Raw genomic sequence first — 19,374 nt, 5'->3', positions numbered from 1 at the left:
CCCCCTCTACGCCCGATATCAGCTGGGATCGGCTCCAGCGTCCCTGCGACCCTGATAGGGACAAGTGGTTGAAGGTGGATGGATGGATGGATATCGCTATGTCATACGATTCCACTAAAAGACAATAAAGTAGCATATTGAATTATTGCCCAGCCCTAGTCACAAGTCATTTTCTGGGGGGAAACCATTAACAGTAATTTCACCTCGATCCGTGTCGCGTACTTTGCTGCATGGGCCTGGAAAATCCTTGAAAAGTCATTACTACTTAATTACTACTACTACTACTACTTATACTTAAGAAGGCACTCAATAACTGATCATTGGTAGCAGTGGTATAAACTACAGTTTGATAGCATTATGAAGAGTTTTTCATAGTAAACTGAGACATGTTTTTCATATGTGTATGGGCATTATTAGTGTTATTGAGAAAGGCTCTTCTGCATTGAGTGTCTCTATTTCCAGGCTCATCAGGTATTCTATGGGCAAATAGATTCAATGGTTTTGAAGGACCACAGTGATACTGAAAGCACCCAGAGAATAGTGTGATTGACAGATGGACTCATAGAAGGCTCTGAAACCATCTTTGAAACCTGAACAGTTGGTGCCAATTTTCCCTCTGCCTCTATCCAGAGGGCCGGATGCAGGACACAGGCATGCTGAGCAACCTGAGACTCTATGGGGGGATTGAAATTCTCTGCAGGGAGAGAAAGAGGGAGTCTTTCAAAGCCCTGGTTCGCACCTCCATTGCTCCCAGCATGACTTATTTTTAATAAGGGCGCTGGCTGTCAGCACACACCTCTCCTTTCAATATGTATGGCTGTTTTTTTTCCCTAAACAAGCAAAGCCAAGATTTGCAAACCTTCAAACAGTTAGTATTAACAGCAGGTAAGCTGCAGTAAGCATGGACACACTAGTTGCCACCTGTCAATCAATGGTGCGTTCAGGATTCATTCATGTTTGACAAGTTCTTGGCAGTCTACCATTTATGTTTCTCTGATCAGATGCGCTTGAAATGTCATTAGGCAACCAGCGGTGAGCAACAACCGGAGGACCTTCTGCTCAACCCGAGGCTTGAGCAGCTACGGGTGAGAGTGATTAGAGTGTTAGTTTACCATGGTTGACATCGTACAATCATTTCACCACACTAAGGCTTCTTCTAATTAGGATGCTCTGTTGAACTTTCTCTCTCCCGTGCAAGTCTGACAAGGATGAAAAGACATGCGGCGTAGCAACGTTTAGAAGTTGTTCCTGTTAGTTTTGGAGTAAAACTTAAAAGGATGGCGGTTGTGTGCAGTACATAAGCACTCCTCTCGCACAGAGCTCACATCGGGGAAGCGGTTTTCCAGTGACGGCAGGATATAATGCAAGTAGAGGCGACTAAATGAAGATCAAATTAGTCAAAAGTGCTCTGCTGAGAAAAGTGGAGGTTGAACAGATGGGCATTTAATGGAAATGAAAGTCTGGGTAAAGCATATAGCAGAGGGGTGCACACTGCAAAAAAACCCAACAACAACTCACTCAGTTTTATAAATCAGACTTTTCTCAAAATAGATAGTTTCTTAAGCAGTTTCATTCTTATCAGAAATAAGGTCAGTATCTTAACAAGGCAAGGTTGATGACTTTATTAAATAATGACTTGCCTTAAAGGGATAGTTGAGCTATTTTTGAAGGAGGATTGTCAGTGTGTTACCAACAGTAGATGATGGTTAGCACCCTGCCAGTTTGGAGAAACAGGCAGGAGTACCAACACAGAAGCTAAACAATGGAGTGCTGTGGACGGGGGAAGCACTCAAAACATATTTTAGCCACCTAAAAAAAGATGGACCTAAAAAAATCTATATTTAGATTCTTTTCACCGCTTTACCTTGCATTCAGACAGCACTCTCCTCCAGTTTTCACAAATGTTTACCCTCTCGCTTTTGGCCAGTTCGCCTTCTGTATACTCCGGTTCATAAAGAGACCCTTTACAGCATTTTGGAATCCCTGTCACAATACCTCATTTTTATGTTCTTGTATTTTGGCACAGTTGTTCTCATGCGTAGGAATACATTAAGAAAATGAAGTGCCAAAGAAAAACCTCACTTCAAAAAAGTGGAGCTATCCCTTGAAGATTCCAAACCGGTTTATATTCAGCAAATCTTTACCCCACAGTGTCCGGGTTTTTTGCTTTAAAAAAACCCACAAGATGTTATATGAGGACTTTGGATAAATCCGTCCTCACCAGCTATGGTTGAAGTTGCTGTGAACTAAATCCATACTTTCCCCTGACAAACATGACATTTACATCAGTGGTCTGTAGCTGACGTCAAACGCATTAGGAGGTGAAGGAGAGAGAGTGGGGATGTATTTTTTATAAGTTCACACATCACTTCTTGGACCAGGCGGTAATTTCATGATCATAAAGCCAAGCTGCTGCAGCTGCCAAGGAAGAAATACTAACCTTGACATCACTGAGTGGTTAAAACTCATAGCACACAGAAATGCAGTGATACTCTTCTCACCAGAGATGCAGGATGCAGAATGATTGGTCAGATATTCCAAATATGCAAAATGAATGCACTCACAAAGGGAATATGAATCAAATGCCGGGAAGGAAAGCTGCAGCATCGTTCTCCAAAATATGTTCCTGTGTTATGTAACCGTATTAACATTAAACACATTTAAAGGGACTCTAACATAGCAGCACACATATATTTTCTATGATAAGTGGCGTAATGGCGCCCTGAGCAGAGAATGAAATCACTCTTGTTGTAGACAGTCCTGCTGTGCATGCATGTTAGTACATTGGAATGAGATCTGAATTTTTTTTTTCAGTATTTGAGTAGAGCAACCTTCAAATGACACTGTGTGCTAACAGCATGCGAGCATCCGACTATTGCGTTGCATTGACTTTCACATTTGTTCACAGAATATTAAAAATATATGCCCCTGAAAAAGAGGTAAATTTCCTGTAAACATGCGGACCCCCAATGTGTTTAACAAGGAGCCAACGGCATTACTTCACAGAGACTGCCGTCTCCCCGTACTGACACCAACATGACTTAAAATATAAAAACCTTAAGCTTATTACAGTATCTCCAATACAGTGGGATTATTCTAACATTTGCCTCCAAAATACATATTTTAAGAAGTATGATTACCTACAGAAAGCAATTTTGAGATTAGTGTTTCTGTATTTTGAGAGATACGTTTTCCATCGAATGGTGACATCAGCTAGTGTTACTTCGGCTCGCAGGCATAATTGTATTAATGCGGTACAGACTCTGTTGTTTTCCAATAAATGTATGACGAACTAGAGCAACACTGACTGAATGCAATTTTGCTGCTCGCCATAGTTGGGTTTAGTCTGAAAATGGGAAAATCTGTGTTGTGAAAATGAACTTGCTGTGACCATCAGGTTCCATATCTGTTGTACCATGTACGTTATAGTAAAAATTGCATAATTTTTTATAATATCACACTACATAAAAGGCAAATTAATCATTGATTTGTTCCTCTGCGGAGTGGGAAGTTTATGCATTGAAGCAACATGCGCTAAAAACTCGTTCTTTCTTTTGATCTTTGTTCATGAAGCAATTAGACTGATCAAGATTATCACCATCATTTAAATTGATTTTTTTATCTTCTCTTCATATGGAAGATGTTTTGCCCCAAGAGAGTTGTTTGTCTTTCCTGCAGCCATCCTGATAAGGCCTACTGTGTGCCTGTAGTGTGTGCTTTTGAACTGAGGGGAAAGAAAAAACACTGTGCAACAGAGTTCCCTGTGGCAATGCATGCTGCAGAAGACGCATGTGAACTGGGTATAGAAAAAAACGACCTCTCATTAAATAAAGCACAGAAACCTAACATACACAGGATGAGGTGATCAATGAGTCCACAGTGAAGCGTGTGGACTGGCAAATGTCACATATTTCTCTGAGGGGGGATGCTTTTGAGGTTATTGGATGCCTTTTCTGCTGCCTTAGGAAATGTGTCGTGCAACTGAGACGGAAGATTAAAGGGTGAAAAGAGACATTTTTGGGCAAAAAAGGGTTTATTTCAAATCAAATATTCAACTGTGATCTAACTTGTAATGTAATTATTTTATTATTATTATTTTTCTCTACAAATGTTGGTGTAACTGTCAAGACTAATCATGGTCACACTTAGAGAAAATTATAACGAGGGAAGTGAAATGAATACTGCTGTTCTCTGAGTATCCACATGGGTCGAGATGTTTACTTCCGCTGATATTGTGTATCATAGTATCCAGATGCAATCAGTGTATCTCAGACGCAGAGGAGCACCTGCCGTTTTCAGCTAACACGGCCTACGGCACGGACATAGTTTGCTCTTTCAGTGCCAGTTATCTACCAGTGCGACATCACAGTGATTAAGTCTATTCCTGTTGGTGGCCGTTGTGTCCTTTAAAAACGGGTTATATGCTGTAGATATGGGTAACGGCGAATTTCCTCACACAACCTATCTTTAAAGAAGCATACATGGCGACATTTACGTCACACAGACTGAAGAGCGCCATCGCAGAAAAGTACAAAACACTTTATATAGAACCAAGCTGTCTGCTTCTCCCTGCTTCCAGTATTTATGCTAAGCTAACCTGCTGCTGTATGCATATTTAACAGACATGTCGCTGGTATTGATCTCCTCATCTAATTCTTGGCAGAAAATCGTATTATAAGATACTGAAACTTTAAAGGAAAATTATCCTTATTGTTGTTGAGCCCTTTACATGTGACCTCTACTGTGATTGGATGGCTGGCTGAAAAGTGACAGTGAGCGCAGTGCCCTGTCACTCTGCTGGCGTTTTTAGCAGAGCGTAAAAACACAGTGCTACCATAGCAAAGCATTAAAACAATATGCTAGCCTCAGAAAAAAAAAAATTCTTGATGAACACACGGCGTTCAAGCTAACAAAATCAACTAAGCACCTCAGAAGCAGCTAGCTACTGACCTGATCAAAATGTTCAACTATGCTTTTAAAGAAAATGTTGAAGTAATAGTTGGACATTTTGGCATATACTCTTTTTTGCTTTCTTGCTGAGAGTTACAATAGAGGAGAAAACTATAGACGAATCCGGCGGGCCGTTTGTGTGTTTCGCCAGCTAGCGGCGCAGCCATTTCTGCCGTGGTGTCTCCCTCCAGTATGCGTGTACCTTTTCTACTTTTACCTGTACTTTTTATGCAGCATTACTTTTGACAGCGATGTCTAGGAAGTTGGGAAGAACCTGTGCAATTCTAGGCTGCTGCCAAGTTTCCACCAGTGGGAAACTTCAACTGTGGAGAAAAACTGAATGGGAACTACATAAACCTTTAGCTTTAGCTAAACCTTTGAAGAGTTAAAAGATAAAGTAATTTGCTCTAACTGGGGCAACCAAACTATGTACACGTCAAGTATCTGAGTTAATCAGTGAAGGAGGTAAATATTTACAAGCACTCTTCATGTGGTAAGTAAACTTACTGTATAATGACAGCTCCCATTCAATCACACACATACTGGAGGGAGACACCATCGCAGCACTGCTGGCTTGTTCACTTCAGGTACTTCGCCGGAATCCTCTATAGTGCTACAACAAGCAGCATGCTAGCTTAGCTTAGCTTAAAGACTGGAAGCAGGGGGAAACCGCTAGACTAGCTCAGGCAGAGGAACAGCCAAGTCATGGAAATTTAAAGAAACAGTTTGACATTTTTAGTAATATACTTCTTGCCTAGAATCTAAAGACCCTTGACATGTGGCACCAATCTTCTCATCTTCGTATGTTTCACAAAATGTCAAACTGTTCCTTTAATATCAATTGTTTCCTTATTGCCAAACATGATCTATTATGTCAGTTAAGTGTGGGACAAGTTTTAGTGTATTTCCCAAAATGTCTAACTATCCCTTTAATGTCAAATGTTTCCTTATACATGATGTATTGTGTCAGTTAAGTGTGGGACAGATCTTAGTCAGTCCCTAAGAGTGTTTTATCACCACCAGTTTCATTTTTGTTTATAGCTTAAGGCTTTATATTGAGCAGACATTTAACAAAACACTGCTGAACCACCCAGTTATGGAGGAGAGGGAGGGTGAGAGAGAGAGGGAGAGAGAGAGAAGGACTATTTCATGAAATGAATATTCAGCCTTCCCAATCTCTGCCTCCATGAGGGATGAGGCTGGGCTTCTGAAGTCACGGCTCCCTCTACAGTTCGTACAGTGGAAATTTTCCACCCAGTGCAGGAAAAAAAAACAATCTAACTGACTGTGTTGAACAGTGGGAGGGGACGCACACACAACGGAGACGCGTCCGGAGATCGCGCACACTTACACAGCTTTACTTGTGAGATGTGCGTCTCTATTGGCAGCGGATACATACATATCCCCTCAGATACACTTACATTCTTACATCTGGATTATTCCTCATTTTGGGGAGGCTGATTTACTGTTTTCTGCGGACAACCCAGGCAAAAAATGTCTCATTCTTTGAATACTTGAGGAGTGACGACAACTTTCCTCTTTTCGGACTTCACCGCACTAATCGCCGGGGATCAGAAGCGTGGAGGGGGCTTTTCTTTCTTTTTTTTAAAGAGGAGAGTGCCGGATTTAACTATGCAAACAGATCAGTTTCCCGATCCGGATTTGCAATTTTAAGCACCAGGCAGTTTGGAGTCTCTGCAGCAGGGGGATACCGAGCGATGTTTTCTGCCGAGATGCGTTGTTTGCTGAGGTCCATGTCCGTGGATGGTGCAGCTCAGTCGGGCTGCACACGGTGCCTTTGGGTGGCTGTGATTGGACCGGACACAGACTGGGGCTGACTGATGGTTGTCCAAGAGGAAATGTATTTGGGGAGGAGATCAATATGAGCTACTGGCGCACGCAAAAAGGGGAGATTAGCAGTCTTCACGGGCACACGCATTACTATGAGGACGGAGGAAGACGTGCGTGTTTTTTTCTCTTGACTTTAAATTCAAAACAGTCCAGAATGATCTTCTCACCGTCAGACATTTATGTATAATTAATGTGATGAGTTTTGTTGCCTTTGCAAACAGTCACAAGATTGTTTTGAGTGGATGTGCACAGTGTTTGTTCTTGCACCAAAGTTTTTTTCCTCTTTTTTGACAGTCATGCTTTGTGAACAATTGCTTCTCTAACAAATATATGTCACCTGGACTTTTACTCTGAAATAACAACAGAAGTTATGAGACATTGCAGCAAAAGCGTTTAAGGAAGAAAACAATCAGCTGCCTATTTTTAAAAAGCAGTAAAATGTATTCACAAATGCCCGGCAACATGGCAGTTAACTGGGTTGTATATTCCGTTTTTTTACTGCCGTTGTTCGCAGTGGGGACAGCATTCTCGGGGGTCTTCAACGCCACGGACAGAGACATTTTTACAGATGACTTGCTGCAGGTCAAGCTCACACAAGCCAGGGCGACGGAGCAGTGGAAACTCCAGTCCACTGATTCCCATCCCAACCTATATTTTAACAAAGTGGATGTGTTGCACTTGAGGCAAAGGTCGTCCACCACCCACAGTCACATATTTAAAGTCATCCGTGCGGCTGCGTTAACCATGATGTCTAATGTCCCCTTTTATATGCCCCCTGTGAAACATGCAACGTTCACAAGCAAGTGGAATGAGATTTATGGGAACAACCTGCCTCCCCTAGCTCTCTACTGCCTGCTGTGCCCAGAGGACTCTGCTGCCCTGCAGTTTCTTATCAAGTTTATGGATAGGATGGCAGAGTATCCAGACTGGAAGGTAACCACTGCTCCTAACGACGAGGTCCCCATGGCACACTCTCTTACTGGGTTTGCTACTGCTTATGACTTTATTTACTCCTACCTGGATGAGCAGCGGAGGGATGTTTACCTCAAGAAAATTCGCTCTGAGACAGAGGAGCTGTATGAGCTCTCAAAGTACAGGGGATGGGGGAAACAGTATCTCCAAAATCATCAAACCACTAACATATTAGCCATCCTGACTGGTGCAATAGTGGTTGGATCACATGACGACCCCGAGTCAATGATCTGGAAACAAGTGTCAGTGAACTACATGGAGAAAACTATGTTCCTCCTAAACCACGTCGTTGATGGGTCTCTGGATGAGGGAGTAGCCTACGGGAGCTACACAGCCAAGTCCATCACACAGTATGTCTTCTTAGCTCAGCGCCATTTCAACATTGACAACCTGCAGAACAACTGGCTGCGGGGACACTTTTGGTTTTATTATGCCACTCTGCTGCCGGGGTTTCAGAGAACAGTTGGCATCGCAGACTCCAACTACAACTGGTTCTATGGACCGGAGAGCCAGCTTGTTTTCCTCGACACATTCGTCATGAGGAATGGGACGGGCAACTGGCTGGCCCAACAGATTCGGAAGCACCGACCAAAGGACGGTCCCATGGGGCAGTCGTCAGCCCAGCGCTGGGCTACACTTCACACTGAATACATCTGGTATAACTCCCATCTCATGCCGCAGCCTCCCCAAGACTTTGGAAAAGCCAGGATGCATATATTCTCGAATTGGGGTGTGGTCACTTATGGAGCGGGGCTACCAAATGTGCAGGGTAACACTTTTGTCTCCTTTAAGTCTGGCAAGCTGGGTGGCCGTGCAGTTTATGACATTGTCCATGAAAAGCCTTACTCCTGGGTGGAGGGCTGGAACAGCTTTAACCCAGGTCACGAACACCCTGACCAGAACTCTTTCACCTTTGCTCCTAATGGACAAGTATTTGTGTCTGAAGCACTTTATGGTCCAAAGTACAGCTACCTTAACAACGTTTTGGTGTTCGGTCCATCTCCCACCAGCCAGTGTAACAGTCCGTGGGAGGGTCAATTAGGGGAATGCGCCAAGTGGCTGCGCTGGACTGATGAGGGGGTGGGTGATGCCAGAGGGGAAGTGATTGTCGCCTCCTCACACAGGGACACCATGTTTGTGAGTGGCGAAGCGGCGTTGGCTTACTCCCCCGCTATGAGACTAAAGAGTGTTTTCAGAGCTTTAGTTCTGCTAAACTCCCAGACTCTGCTGGTGCTTGACCACGTAGAGAAGTGGAGTGATTCACCTGTAAAGTCCCTCAGTGCATTTTTCCACAATCTTGACATTGACTTTAAATACGTTCCTTTCAGATTCATGGACAGATATAATGGCGCCATGATGGATGTGTGGGACGCTCATTATAAAATGTTCTGGTTCGACAGCCAGGGTCACAGCCCTGATACCAAGATACAAGAGGCAGAGCAAGCGGCTGAGTTTAAAAAGAGGTGGACTCAGTATGTCAATGTCACTTTTCCAATGACAGGCACGGTCAGCAGAGTAGCTTACGTGTTACATGGGCCATATGTCAAAGTGTCCAGCTGTAGGTTTATGGATAATAGCAAAAATGGAGTGAGGCTTTCTTTAACGATAAATAACACAGAGAAGATAGTCTCTATTGCCACAAATTACAAAGACATAGGAGCTAGGCTGACTTATTTAGGATTTGGAGGTCACTGTAAAGTTGAGGATAGATATCAAATCACTCGATATGGCCTTGGGACTCAACTCATCCCAAAAAAAATCAGCAGTGATAATCAGCTGTTTGACTTTGGGTTCACGGTCAACGTGATCGCAGGCGTCGTTCTCTGTGTGGCCATCGGATTTTTGACCATGCAGAGAAAGTTTTATGTCTGCTTCAGCAGGCTGATGCGTTATGCCCTCCTTTCTGTGCTCATTCTGTGGATAGCTGAGCTGCTGTTTGTGTCTAACAGCTGCGATCAGCTTCTCTGTGGGGTAAAATGGAAAGTTGCGGGTGCCAAAAGTGAAGTAAACAAACAAATCAGACTGTTCGAGCTGCACCGGCTCCCCCTCCCCACCGTCGTCATAACAACCCTTCCTGGGTCAGGATCAGAAATACTCAAGCACCTTTTCTACAACAGCTCGGACTTTGTTTACATAAGAGTTCCCACCGAGCACGTGGACATTCCAGAGACTGAGTTTGAGTTTGACTCCTTGGTCGACGCCTGTGAGTGGTCAAGGTCAGACGCCGTGCACGGGCGCTTTAAGATTATTCAGGGTTGGTTGCATTCGCTGGTCCACAACACCAAGTTACACCTGCAGAATATTCAGCTGGTGGAGGGCAGCAGGGTCAAACAACCCCAGAAAGCCAGCCCCTCGAGGGACAGAAAGAAAAGATCCAGGAGGAGAGAACCGGCGTTTGAGCTGAAAGGCAAACTGAGAGCAAGTCTGGACAGAGATGCTGAGTATGTTAGGGAGATGAGACGCCATGTTGCGGAGTACCCTAATGCCCGGGTGGTCCTCAACATGCGGAGCGGAAGCTGGGCACTCAAACTGCCTTTTATTCAGGAGGTTGTGGGATCTTCCCTGAGGACAATTTACTTGGTAAGAGACCCTCGAGCATGGATTTATCTCATGGTTTATAACAGCAAACCCAGCCTTTACTCCCTTAAAAACATCCCCCAGCACCTTTCCTTGATATTCAAGGAGGATACGGTGGGTGATGGGTGCCCAACTGCGGCGCCAGAGTTTAAAATAATCAAGAGGCTGCTGTCCCGCTCGGAGACAAATCCCATCGTGATACTCGCTCATCTGTGGCTGGCTCACACCACAGCAGTGCTGAGAGTCAGCGAGAGCCTCCCCAAGGAGTCCTACCTCCAAGTGAGGTTTGAGGACGTGGTCAACTTCCCGCAGGAGACGGCAGAGAGCATACACATATTTCTGGGGGTGCCCGTCTCACCCGCAGCCCTCAACCAACTTCTATTCACCACCTCCACCAACCTGTACAATCTAATGTATGAAGGAGACATTTCACCAGCCAACATTAACATGTGGAGACAAAATATGCCGCGGAAGGACATCAGACTAATAGAGGATGTGTGCGGGGTTGTGATGAGGAGGCTGAGTTACACCAGGGTTGCCAGTTAACTTGCTGCTGCTGGTCAGCTGATATTGAGCTGTCTTGTTTACTGTAGCAGCTATCAGTTCTGTAAAGTTTGTTGTTTTTGCACTGACCGTAAATAAAAAAAAAAAAAAGAAGATGTTACAAGTTGAGGAGAAACTGGGTAGCATTTCTGTTGTTTTCCTGTTTGTTGTGTGGTGTGTTTGGGTCTTGTACTGACTACAGCAACAGATGTTTGTGATGGAGGAATATTTTACATTAAAATAGGTGAAAGGGAGCTTATGTTATTCTTTTTCTTTCAGCAGCCCACTCACTTGTAGCACTCTTTTTTTATTATATGTCTTTGCTGTCTTACACGCAGAGTTGAATTTCAGCATACATCTTAAGTTATTGCATCATCCTCCAACAACAGCTCAGTTTCACAGTGAGCATTATTAACTGTTTGTCTTAGTAAGAGGTGGAAAAGGAGCTTTTTCCCGAATCGCTAATCTGTGATGTCAGATTGATGTTTGTGCAAAAAGGTTGGTTTTTTTTTGGGGGGGGGGGGGGTCAAAAGATATTTACAAGTTTGGAACAGATATGTTATGAGGCTCATTAAAAAGTAAGGCTCATATTTATTGACAGCTTTCTAATTTGTAGCTTTGGGAGATGATTTTCAAAGACTTATTATGCTGTCATGAATTTAATATCTGAACTTGGTGTGCTGTTTCCCTTTACAACTAGAAAATGCTGCAATGTATGAACAGAGGAAAGAAGATTTATGGCTCTATTATAGACATATGAATGACATGGATTGTATTTTCATTACACCAGTAGAGGGATTTTATCTGAGGCTCGGAAATGTCATGACGACTCAGTGGTTTAGCACTTTCACAGGGACTCCTTTGATTGTATGTGGGATTGAGTGCATTTTTCCAAAGCGAACTTTCCTGTATGTACTCGATTAACTCTGAAACATAAACCTCTGAAGATATTTTGTGTAGCAGAAAGTTAAAGAAGTATTTATGGGTTCCAAAGACACACATCCCCAAGGATCAGGAATGAATATGATTATAATAACTCCCTTTGGCATTTATTGAATTAGATCAGAGGAAAGTGCTTAATGGGGATCAAACTAAAAAAAAAAAAACCTGTCAGCCTTGACACATTTCTAGTCAAAGCAATTTCCAAAGCATCCCCCTCAGCTACTCATATTAATCTGCAAAACGCCGTAACTGAGGCTCACCCTGTGTTTTATTGTTGTGCTGTCTTCACTCTATAAAGGCCGGGAGGAAATGCAAACAGTTTCCATTTCCTGTCGTGGTCAATCAGATGCCCAATGATGGTTTTGGGGTCTTTGTCTTGTGTTCAGCGAGCAATCGAAATGAACAGGGGGGCTGAGCAGGGGATGAATATTAAGTATAGCTAAAGAAGAAGAAGTAGATAACAGTCAGACACCATTTCTACTCTGTGATGTTATGCTCTTTGGCATGGGCAAAATATATGCTCCTCACTAACCTTTGATGCTGTCTTGTTTAAACCTTTCTGTACTGTAAATGGATCACATGTAACATGCAGATGACTCACTCAATTACACTGGCCCCTTTGCATCTGTACACACAAAAAACAAACCCATTTGGAAATATCCATCTCTCCTCAGCTAGAAACAGTCCTGTTTGTTTTTTTCCCCTCTATGAACACTGAAACCCTTGACTGCTTGGAAAAACCTGTTTGATGTTCATGGTCTTTGAATGTGTAGACTTGGCAGACATGCTTTCACTTTGGTGTTGCAATCCTGTTACCAACTCTGTTTTGTATTTGCTCGTGGGGATATGGTTCCTAGCTTCTGTGGCCTTGAATTACAATCATCTTCTTTATAATGTTTCTTTTTTTCTTCTGTGGGCTCTGGAGCAAGAGGTGGAGATGGTGTAAAGAAAATAATAAATTCATAAATATATCAGTACCCAGTCTTTTTGTCCGGATGCAGTGAATCATCTTCCGCTATGATAACAGGCTCTGATTATATAACATCACTCCTTAGCTGCGGATATTATCATGTGAAACTACTTTTATCTATCATTACAAATGACAGCACATTTAAATAGTATATTTACAATGGTCACTGCTTACCCACAAGTAAAACCTATGCAGACCACTCTGCGCTGCCACAATTATGCAGCAGCAAAATCTCCATTTTATTAGACATGGATGGCAGAAGACTAATTGCTTGTATGGGTGACGTGCATGACAAGGAGGAGCCAACAATTAAAAACATGTCAGGCATTTCTTTAGTCACGCTCTGACTGAGACGGGACCTTGACAGGAGCAGACTTCGTAAGAGCACAAGCCTTGTCTCGCATCTCAGGCTGGTCTCAATGAGTCAGTCATTTCATTACTCATTTGTTCTTGATCCCTCCTGTAACACTCTAATGCTTGGCAGGGTCTGCTGTGCCTAATCCTTCCTTACAGAGAAACTGAAAAGAAAATGCTTTGGAAGGGAGGTTTCTACAAGTCCTGACTTGCACTTACTGGTTAAGTAGCCTATTCTAATTCATTCTGGATCCAGGAAATGTCAGTGCATAAATATTCTCATTGTCGATTGATTGTCAACTATTAAATGAATAGCTTCAACTATTTTCTACTACTACTACTATCGATTTATCGTTTGGAGTCATTTTGGGGGGAAATTATCCAAATAATAGGATTTTAGCTTCTCTAATGTGACTATTTTCTAGTTTCTAAAGTCCTCTGTGATAATAAACTGAAATGTAATTGAGTTGTGGACAAAACAAAACATTTGAGGGTCATCTTGGGCTTTAGGAAACACTGATCGACACATTTCACCATTTTCTGACATTTTCTGGACCAAACAATTCATCAAGAAAACAATTGACAGATTCATTGATAATAAGATAAGATACACTTTATTATCCTTGGAGGGAAATTTGTCTTGGACTGTGGTGCTGTCACATGAAACTGCTATACATAAAATTGAAATGAAAATAATCATTAGTTGTTGTCCTAAACAATACTCAATACGTTCTGATATTCTGATTTATATACAAGTGTGTCAAAGTACTACTACTAAAAAACAGTACTACTTTTGCTAGCACTGTCGCCTCACAGCAAGAAGGTTCCTGGTTTGAATCCTTCTGTGTGGAGTTAGCATTTCAGTGTGGGTTTTCTCGTGGCTTCCTCTAAAGGAAGGACTCTAAATTGCCCGTAGGTGTGAATGTGAACGGTTGTTTGTCTCTATGTGCCCTGCGATAGATTGGCACAGGTTGTACCCCGCCTCATGCCCAATGTCAGCTGGGATCGGCTCCAGCCCCCCGCGACCTTGATAGGGACAAGCGGTTGAAGATGAATTAATGAATACTTTTGTTGAAGTAACAATAGTAATACCACCACGTAGAATTACTACGTTACAAGTAGAAGTCCACAATTTCAAAATATTACTTTAGTAAAAGTACAAAAGTCTTAGCATCAAAATATACCAACAACCAAAAATGAAAGTTTTCATTATGCACAATGGCCATTTCAGAGTCATTTCAGAATATAATGTATACATCCTTTTAATGTTGCAGCTGGTAAAGGTGGTGCTTATTTTTTTAAATTGATTTCTATAATGCTGGGTAGCTTAAACTATAATAATACATCATGATGTATTAGTTGATTTATATTAGTTTGTATTTTTTCCATAAAGTTACTAGTGTAGTAATTCATTACAAATAAATGAAATACAGTACAAAGTACAATATTTGCTTCAAGAAGTAGAAGTATAAAGTAAGTACAGTACCTGAGTAAATGCACTTAGTTACATTCCACCAGTGGAAGCTACTAACTTCAGTACCATGGAATCATGCATGCTAGTACTTAAAGTACTTGAGTATTTCTATTGTATTATTAGATCACCAAATTTCAGAAGGATAGCGTTTCAGTATCAGTATCTAATAATTCCATATCATTTACTTCTCACAGGGGCGATTTTTCAGCAGAATGAGTAGTTTCTTATTTCACTTTTCTTGCTGACAACACTTCTGTTCTGAATACTCCCTCCACACTAGTGCTAGCAGAACACTGCAGGCTACCTGCACCTCACTCCTTTTTTATTAACTATTTATTAACATCTGCAGCTGGGGACTTGATGGATTATTGTGAAACCCTTAACAAGTCAATTGCAAAGATTTCTGTAGATTACCGAGGTTTGCTGTGTCCCTTCATCAATTACTTTATTAGCACCTATATTTGCAAATGTTAATAGCTAGTTAATAGTATATTGATTGTAGTCTGGATGCCCTGCAGCTGAAAAGGCACTGTGAGTGTCCTGCTAGAGGAGGATAAACACAAAGCAGAGATGTTTTTTTACAACCAGAAACACATCTAAAAAAGAAATGCTCTCAGAAATTGCTTATAACTCTAGCTTTATAAATAATTATTACATGGTTTATTAACCATTGAGGGGGCTACTGTAAGGCTTCCTTATGATGATATGGTACCAAATGTATATTTTATTATACTAATAAGGAATAATTTACTAATACTTCACGTATTATAAGCCATGACTTTGGAGTTGCCATATAGTTATCTAATATTTGATGGAACCATTACCATTTATTAATGGCTTTGTTGACATATGTCACTGCAGAATTGATGTTTATCGTGCCTTTATTAAAGAGTTATTGCCATTTGCAACAGAAGTGAGAAACTATCCCCGACTAAAAACTTTCATTGTCAAATCTGATTCGTCAAGTCTTGCCTATAGTCGACTAATCCTCGAATCCTTTTTTTTTTTTTGTTCATGAAAAACCCTCTGATCTGGAATGTGGCGAGCCACAGACATGAAGCAGACAGTGGCGGGTGCACATGAGTCCAGCGCTGCGTGGTCAACTTTCATGGCGCTGTGTCAGATTGTGTCGGATTGAACGTCTATAATGAAAAACAACAAATGGGCAAATATTCAAATGGAATGATGCTGATGATTAAACAGTAGCAGACTGTTGTATTTCTGATGCCCAGATAGATTTAAAGCCCAGCCAAGATGTGCTCTGACGGTGCCTGTATAGTACAACTTAGTCTAAGAGGGGGAGGGTTTTTTGCAGCACACTAATCAGATAGATTAAGAGCACAAGTTATTTTCACATTTTTAGCAACAGTATTTAAAAATAGGCTTATATTTATACCCAAATAGGCTATTTATCATGGTTTATTGGGAGAAACCAAGGACCTATATGTAAAATCAGACATTCGGTGACCCCAGAGCCGGAATGGAATAATCCATTGTTTCATTTCACATTTTGGGCATTTTGCGACGATTCGACTGACAATCTCATCGTCAGACGCATCAGGCTCCTCGGAGCAAATCGTCGAATAGTTGACGATTCGGGGTCACCCCTATGAGAAACACATTACAATTCCTAATGAATAGAGAGACTTTTCACAACCTGGCAACCCAAAAGTTGCTCTTAGTAATATCTTATATTACTGATAAGCATTAGTAGGCTTATAAAAAGCATTACTGATGTTTGAAGAAGAAACACATATCACATCATCATTGGACTGTTTAAACATTAATCCTCCCTATGAAGCTAATCAGGCTAGTTCACACATTACGTCTCTGTCGGTGAAATGAAATGGCATTTTAGAAAATGGATAAAAAATAAAGCTTTATGTCAGAGAATTTATTTCTCATCTGGAAATAACATTGCTGCCCCTGCACAGGGGGACAAACATGCTTTATGTAAACCTTCTGATGACTGATCACAAGAAGCAGATTTGCAGAACTAATTTAAGCTCGAAGGTTGCCACATAGATTATCCTTGATGTTTGATATCCCATACGTAATCACTGCATGAAAGAAGGTTTTAAACTGGAAATGATGAAAAGCTGCATTATAATCTAATTCCATGCAGCAGCTTGGGTAAGTGATCAAGTAGCACTCACAGACTATTAAGCACATGGAGGTTATCCAGATAGAAAAGCAGACTCAATTTCAGCTGAGTAGTCATACACTTCGCTGTCCCAACTTTATCTTTTGCCACTGGTGAGTCTAAGTCCCCGGAGAGCCTCTCCCTCGCCGGCAGCCATCGCTCCTGCCACTGCTCATTAATTAACCTTTGCTGCAGCTATCATCAGTCAGAGAGCAGCCTTATATTCTGGAGAGGAGTAATCATCGATATCGTGTAGGCTATTGTGCTGGAGAATTAGCCCTCTGATGGAGAGCAACACCATCACTGTTAAGAGTTTTAAAACTTCAATATGAATTTGATTTGTGTCCTTCAGATGGAGAGGGATGGTTTCAGACTTTACTGACAAGGTGCACGCAGCAGGCGATGTCACTCTCCTGTATGTGGTAATAATCCCTTTGGTAAAAATTGTCTGTGAGGTCCCCACATCCCACTATTCAGATGTACCTGCTGATGAGGACGCTGTGTTTGGATATGGAGAGGCGCACATCTCTGGAATTGCTATTAATAAGATTTGACTTGTGAGGAAATATGGCACATTGTCAATTTGCAGCTGGTGGCAAGTCATTTCTGTAGTGAAAATGGGATCTTCCGTGCCAATAAAGAACAGCAGCAACTGCTAATGAAGCCCAGTCTGGTCTTATAGCGCAGGGAAATCAGACCAGATGAGACATTTTGAATTTCACTTCAGGCAGATCTTTATACTGAAGCTGGCTCACAGCTGTGAATAAAAAATGCTCCTTAAGGCATTATTATTGCCAATTTTCTTCCCCCTTCAGTTTGACAGAATGTATACTCTCCATCAGAATTTGTCATTTGAGATAATTCCACATTAACAGCAGAGCTAGACGATTAAGAGTGCATCTCTAAGGATTTGGAGATCCTAGTGCATTTCAATTATTTTATCTATTTTTTTTTTTTGTTTATTTGCCATATAACTATTCTTAAGTGCAGTTTACTCTATTCCCAAAAGCTTAAGATTTTTTTTTACCATGCCTGTGACTGAAAGTCAAATGAGAGTCTGTGGAAAATTGAATTTTCTGTGCTTTAGTTTAACACGACATGGTGATACGACCGAGGACTTGCTTTGAGAAGTTTTGACTTTTTGACTTTGGAAGCGAGACCCTTCAATAAAAAGCAGCTTAACCTGTCTCCCTTGACTTTTTTGGTTAATCCCCTCTCTTGTTCTGAATATCACAGACACTTTTTGCAAGGCAGATGGAGCTCTGTCTTTAACTCCTGGAAATTGAGCCACTGTCGTATGACTTTGCTCAGAACTCCAGTGTTTCTCCTATTTCAACCATTATGGTTTGCTGGCTGTGCAAAAAACGAGCAGAATAATGTGTAAACTGGAAAATGAAATAAAAAGAAATGATTTAGCTGTTGTCTGACTAATGTGAGTTTACCAGTTCTGTTGTGGAAAAGGGTTAGCCACGGATGTAATTTAATTAGCTGTTTCTGCCTGTTAAAGCAAAGAGTGGCTGTGCTACAGTGTTTGAGGCCTGGTGTTATTCTTACGTGTAGGATTGAATCCAGCTGGCTGGCCGACAGACAGGCGGGGGAGAGGCCCTTTTCGTGGATGACACACTCAGTAGTCCTTCATTACTGGGAACCAGAAACCATAACCCGCCTGTCAAAGTGCTGCCGCGGCCACTGCTCTTCCGAACCATGTGTAGGCAGGGCATGTCTGCCGAAGGGATCTTTTTCATGTTTATGTCAAATACACTATAAGACTGATAGGAGAGCTAGAAGAAAGGATATGAATGCATGTCATACAGTTTTGTGGGGGCGTCCCTTTCGGCCTAATTACGTTGAGCATGAGTCATTGATCTCTAGTTAGTGGAATTTATGTCTTGTGGAGGAGTTACGGCCCCTGTGCCATTGGTCACAGTGTGCCTTGGAAATTACAGTAGAGCAACAAGTTGGTGTACAGTCTTTCGAAATGAAATGCATGATTACTTCTTCCTTTTCCTCACTTACTTATTCTCATCTCACAGGCTTTTGGATAGAGAGGAAAGGGAAAGCTACTTTTTTCAAGAAAGAATTGACTGGAGACCTGACTGGGTGAGGGATTCCTGCACTATGAGCTTCAGAGATAAGAGAGTCATTATACTCTACACAGATTTTATATCATCCCCTTCCCATAACTGTCCCACATGGTGTGGCTATCTACACAGTCCAAGAATGCAAACCTAAAATTAGTTATTGTTTCCCCTTTTCCTTTGTGATGACCCTTCTTTTCTTTGAAAAAATCCATTTTCTCTTCCATGCTACCACACTCTGTGCAGCTTCCGACAACAGTGTTTTATTTTTAAAAGAGACATCTTGACACTGACAGACGGCATGAGGAAAGGGACATGCGTCACTCTTCTCTTATCCCCTGTGATTTTTAGCTGCAGTCGAAGCCAGATGGTCAGATTCTCTGTTCATATGGTTGCTGTTCCTTAGAGATCATCTTTCTTGGCCTGCTTGGCAAAAACGTAAAAAAAAAAAGATTGAGGAGATGCGAAGAAATGATGAGAAGAATTGAAAAGGCAGGGACAACACAATCACTACTCCTAG

At 41.8% G+C, this 19,374-nt stretch overlaps 1 protein-coding gene across 1 annotated transcript; it reads left to right on the top strand.

The window, feature by feature from the left end:
* The first annotated feature begins 6,258 nt into the window (after window positions 1–6,258).
* dselb (dermatan sulfate epimerase like b) lies at window positions 6,259–12,744 on the top strand. Its single transcript, XM_083936168.1, has one exon. The coding sequence runs from the start codon at window positions 7,240–7,242 to the stop codon at window positions 10,894–10,896; it is 3,657 nt and encodes a 1,218-aa protein (XP_083792294.1). The 5' UTR covers window positions 6,259–7,239; the 3' UTR covers window positions 10,897–12,744.
* Window positions 12,745–19,374: the final 6,630 nt, after the last annotated feature.

The sequence above is a fragment of the Echiichthys vipera genome (assembly GCF_963691815.1).
Source record: "Echiichthys vipera genome assembly, chromosome: 21".
Lineage (NCBI taxonomy): Eukaryota > Metazoa > Chordata > Actinopteri > Perciformes > Trachinidae > Echiichthys > Echiichthys vipera.
This window is presented reverse-complemented; position numbering and strand designations above follow the sequence as displayed.

Excerpts from the sequence above, each read along its gene's own strand:
- dselb (XM_083936168.1), top strand. The coding sequence starts at position 7,240 with ATGTATTCACAAATGCCCGGCAACATGGCAGTTAACTGGGTTGTATAT.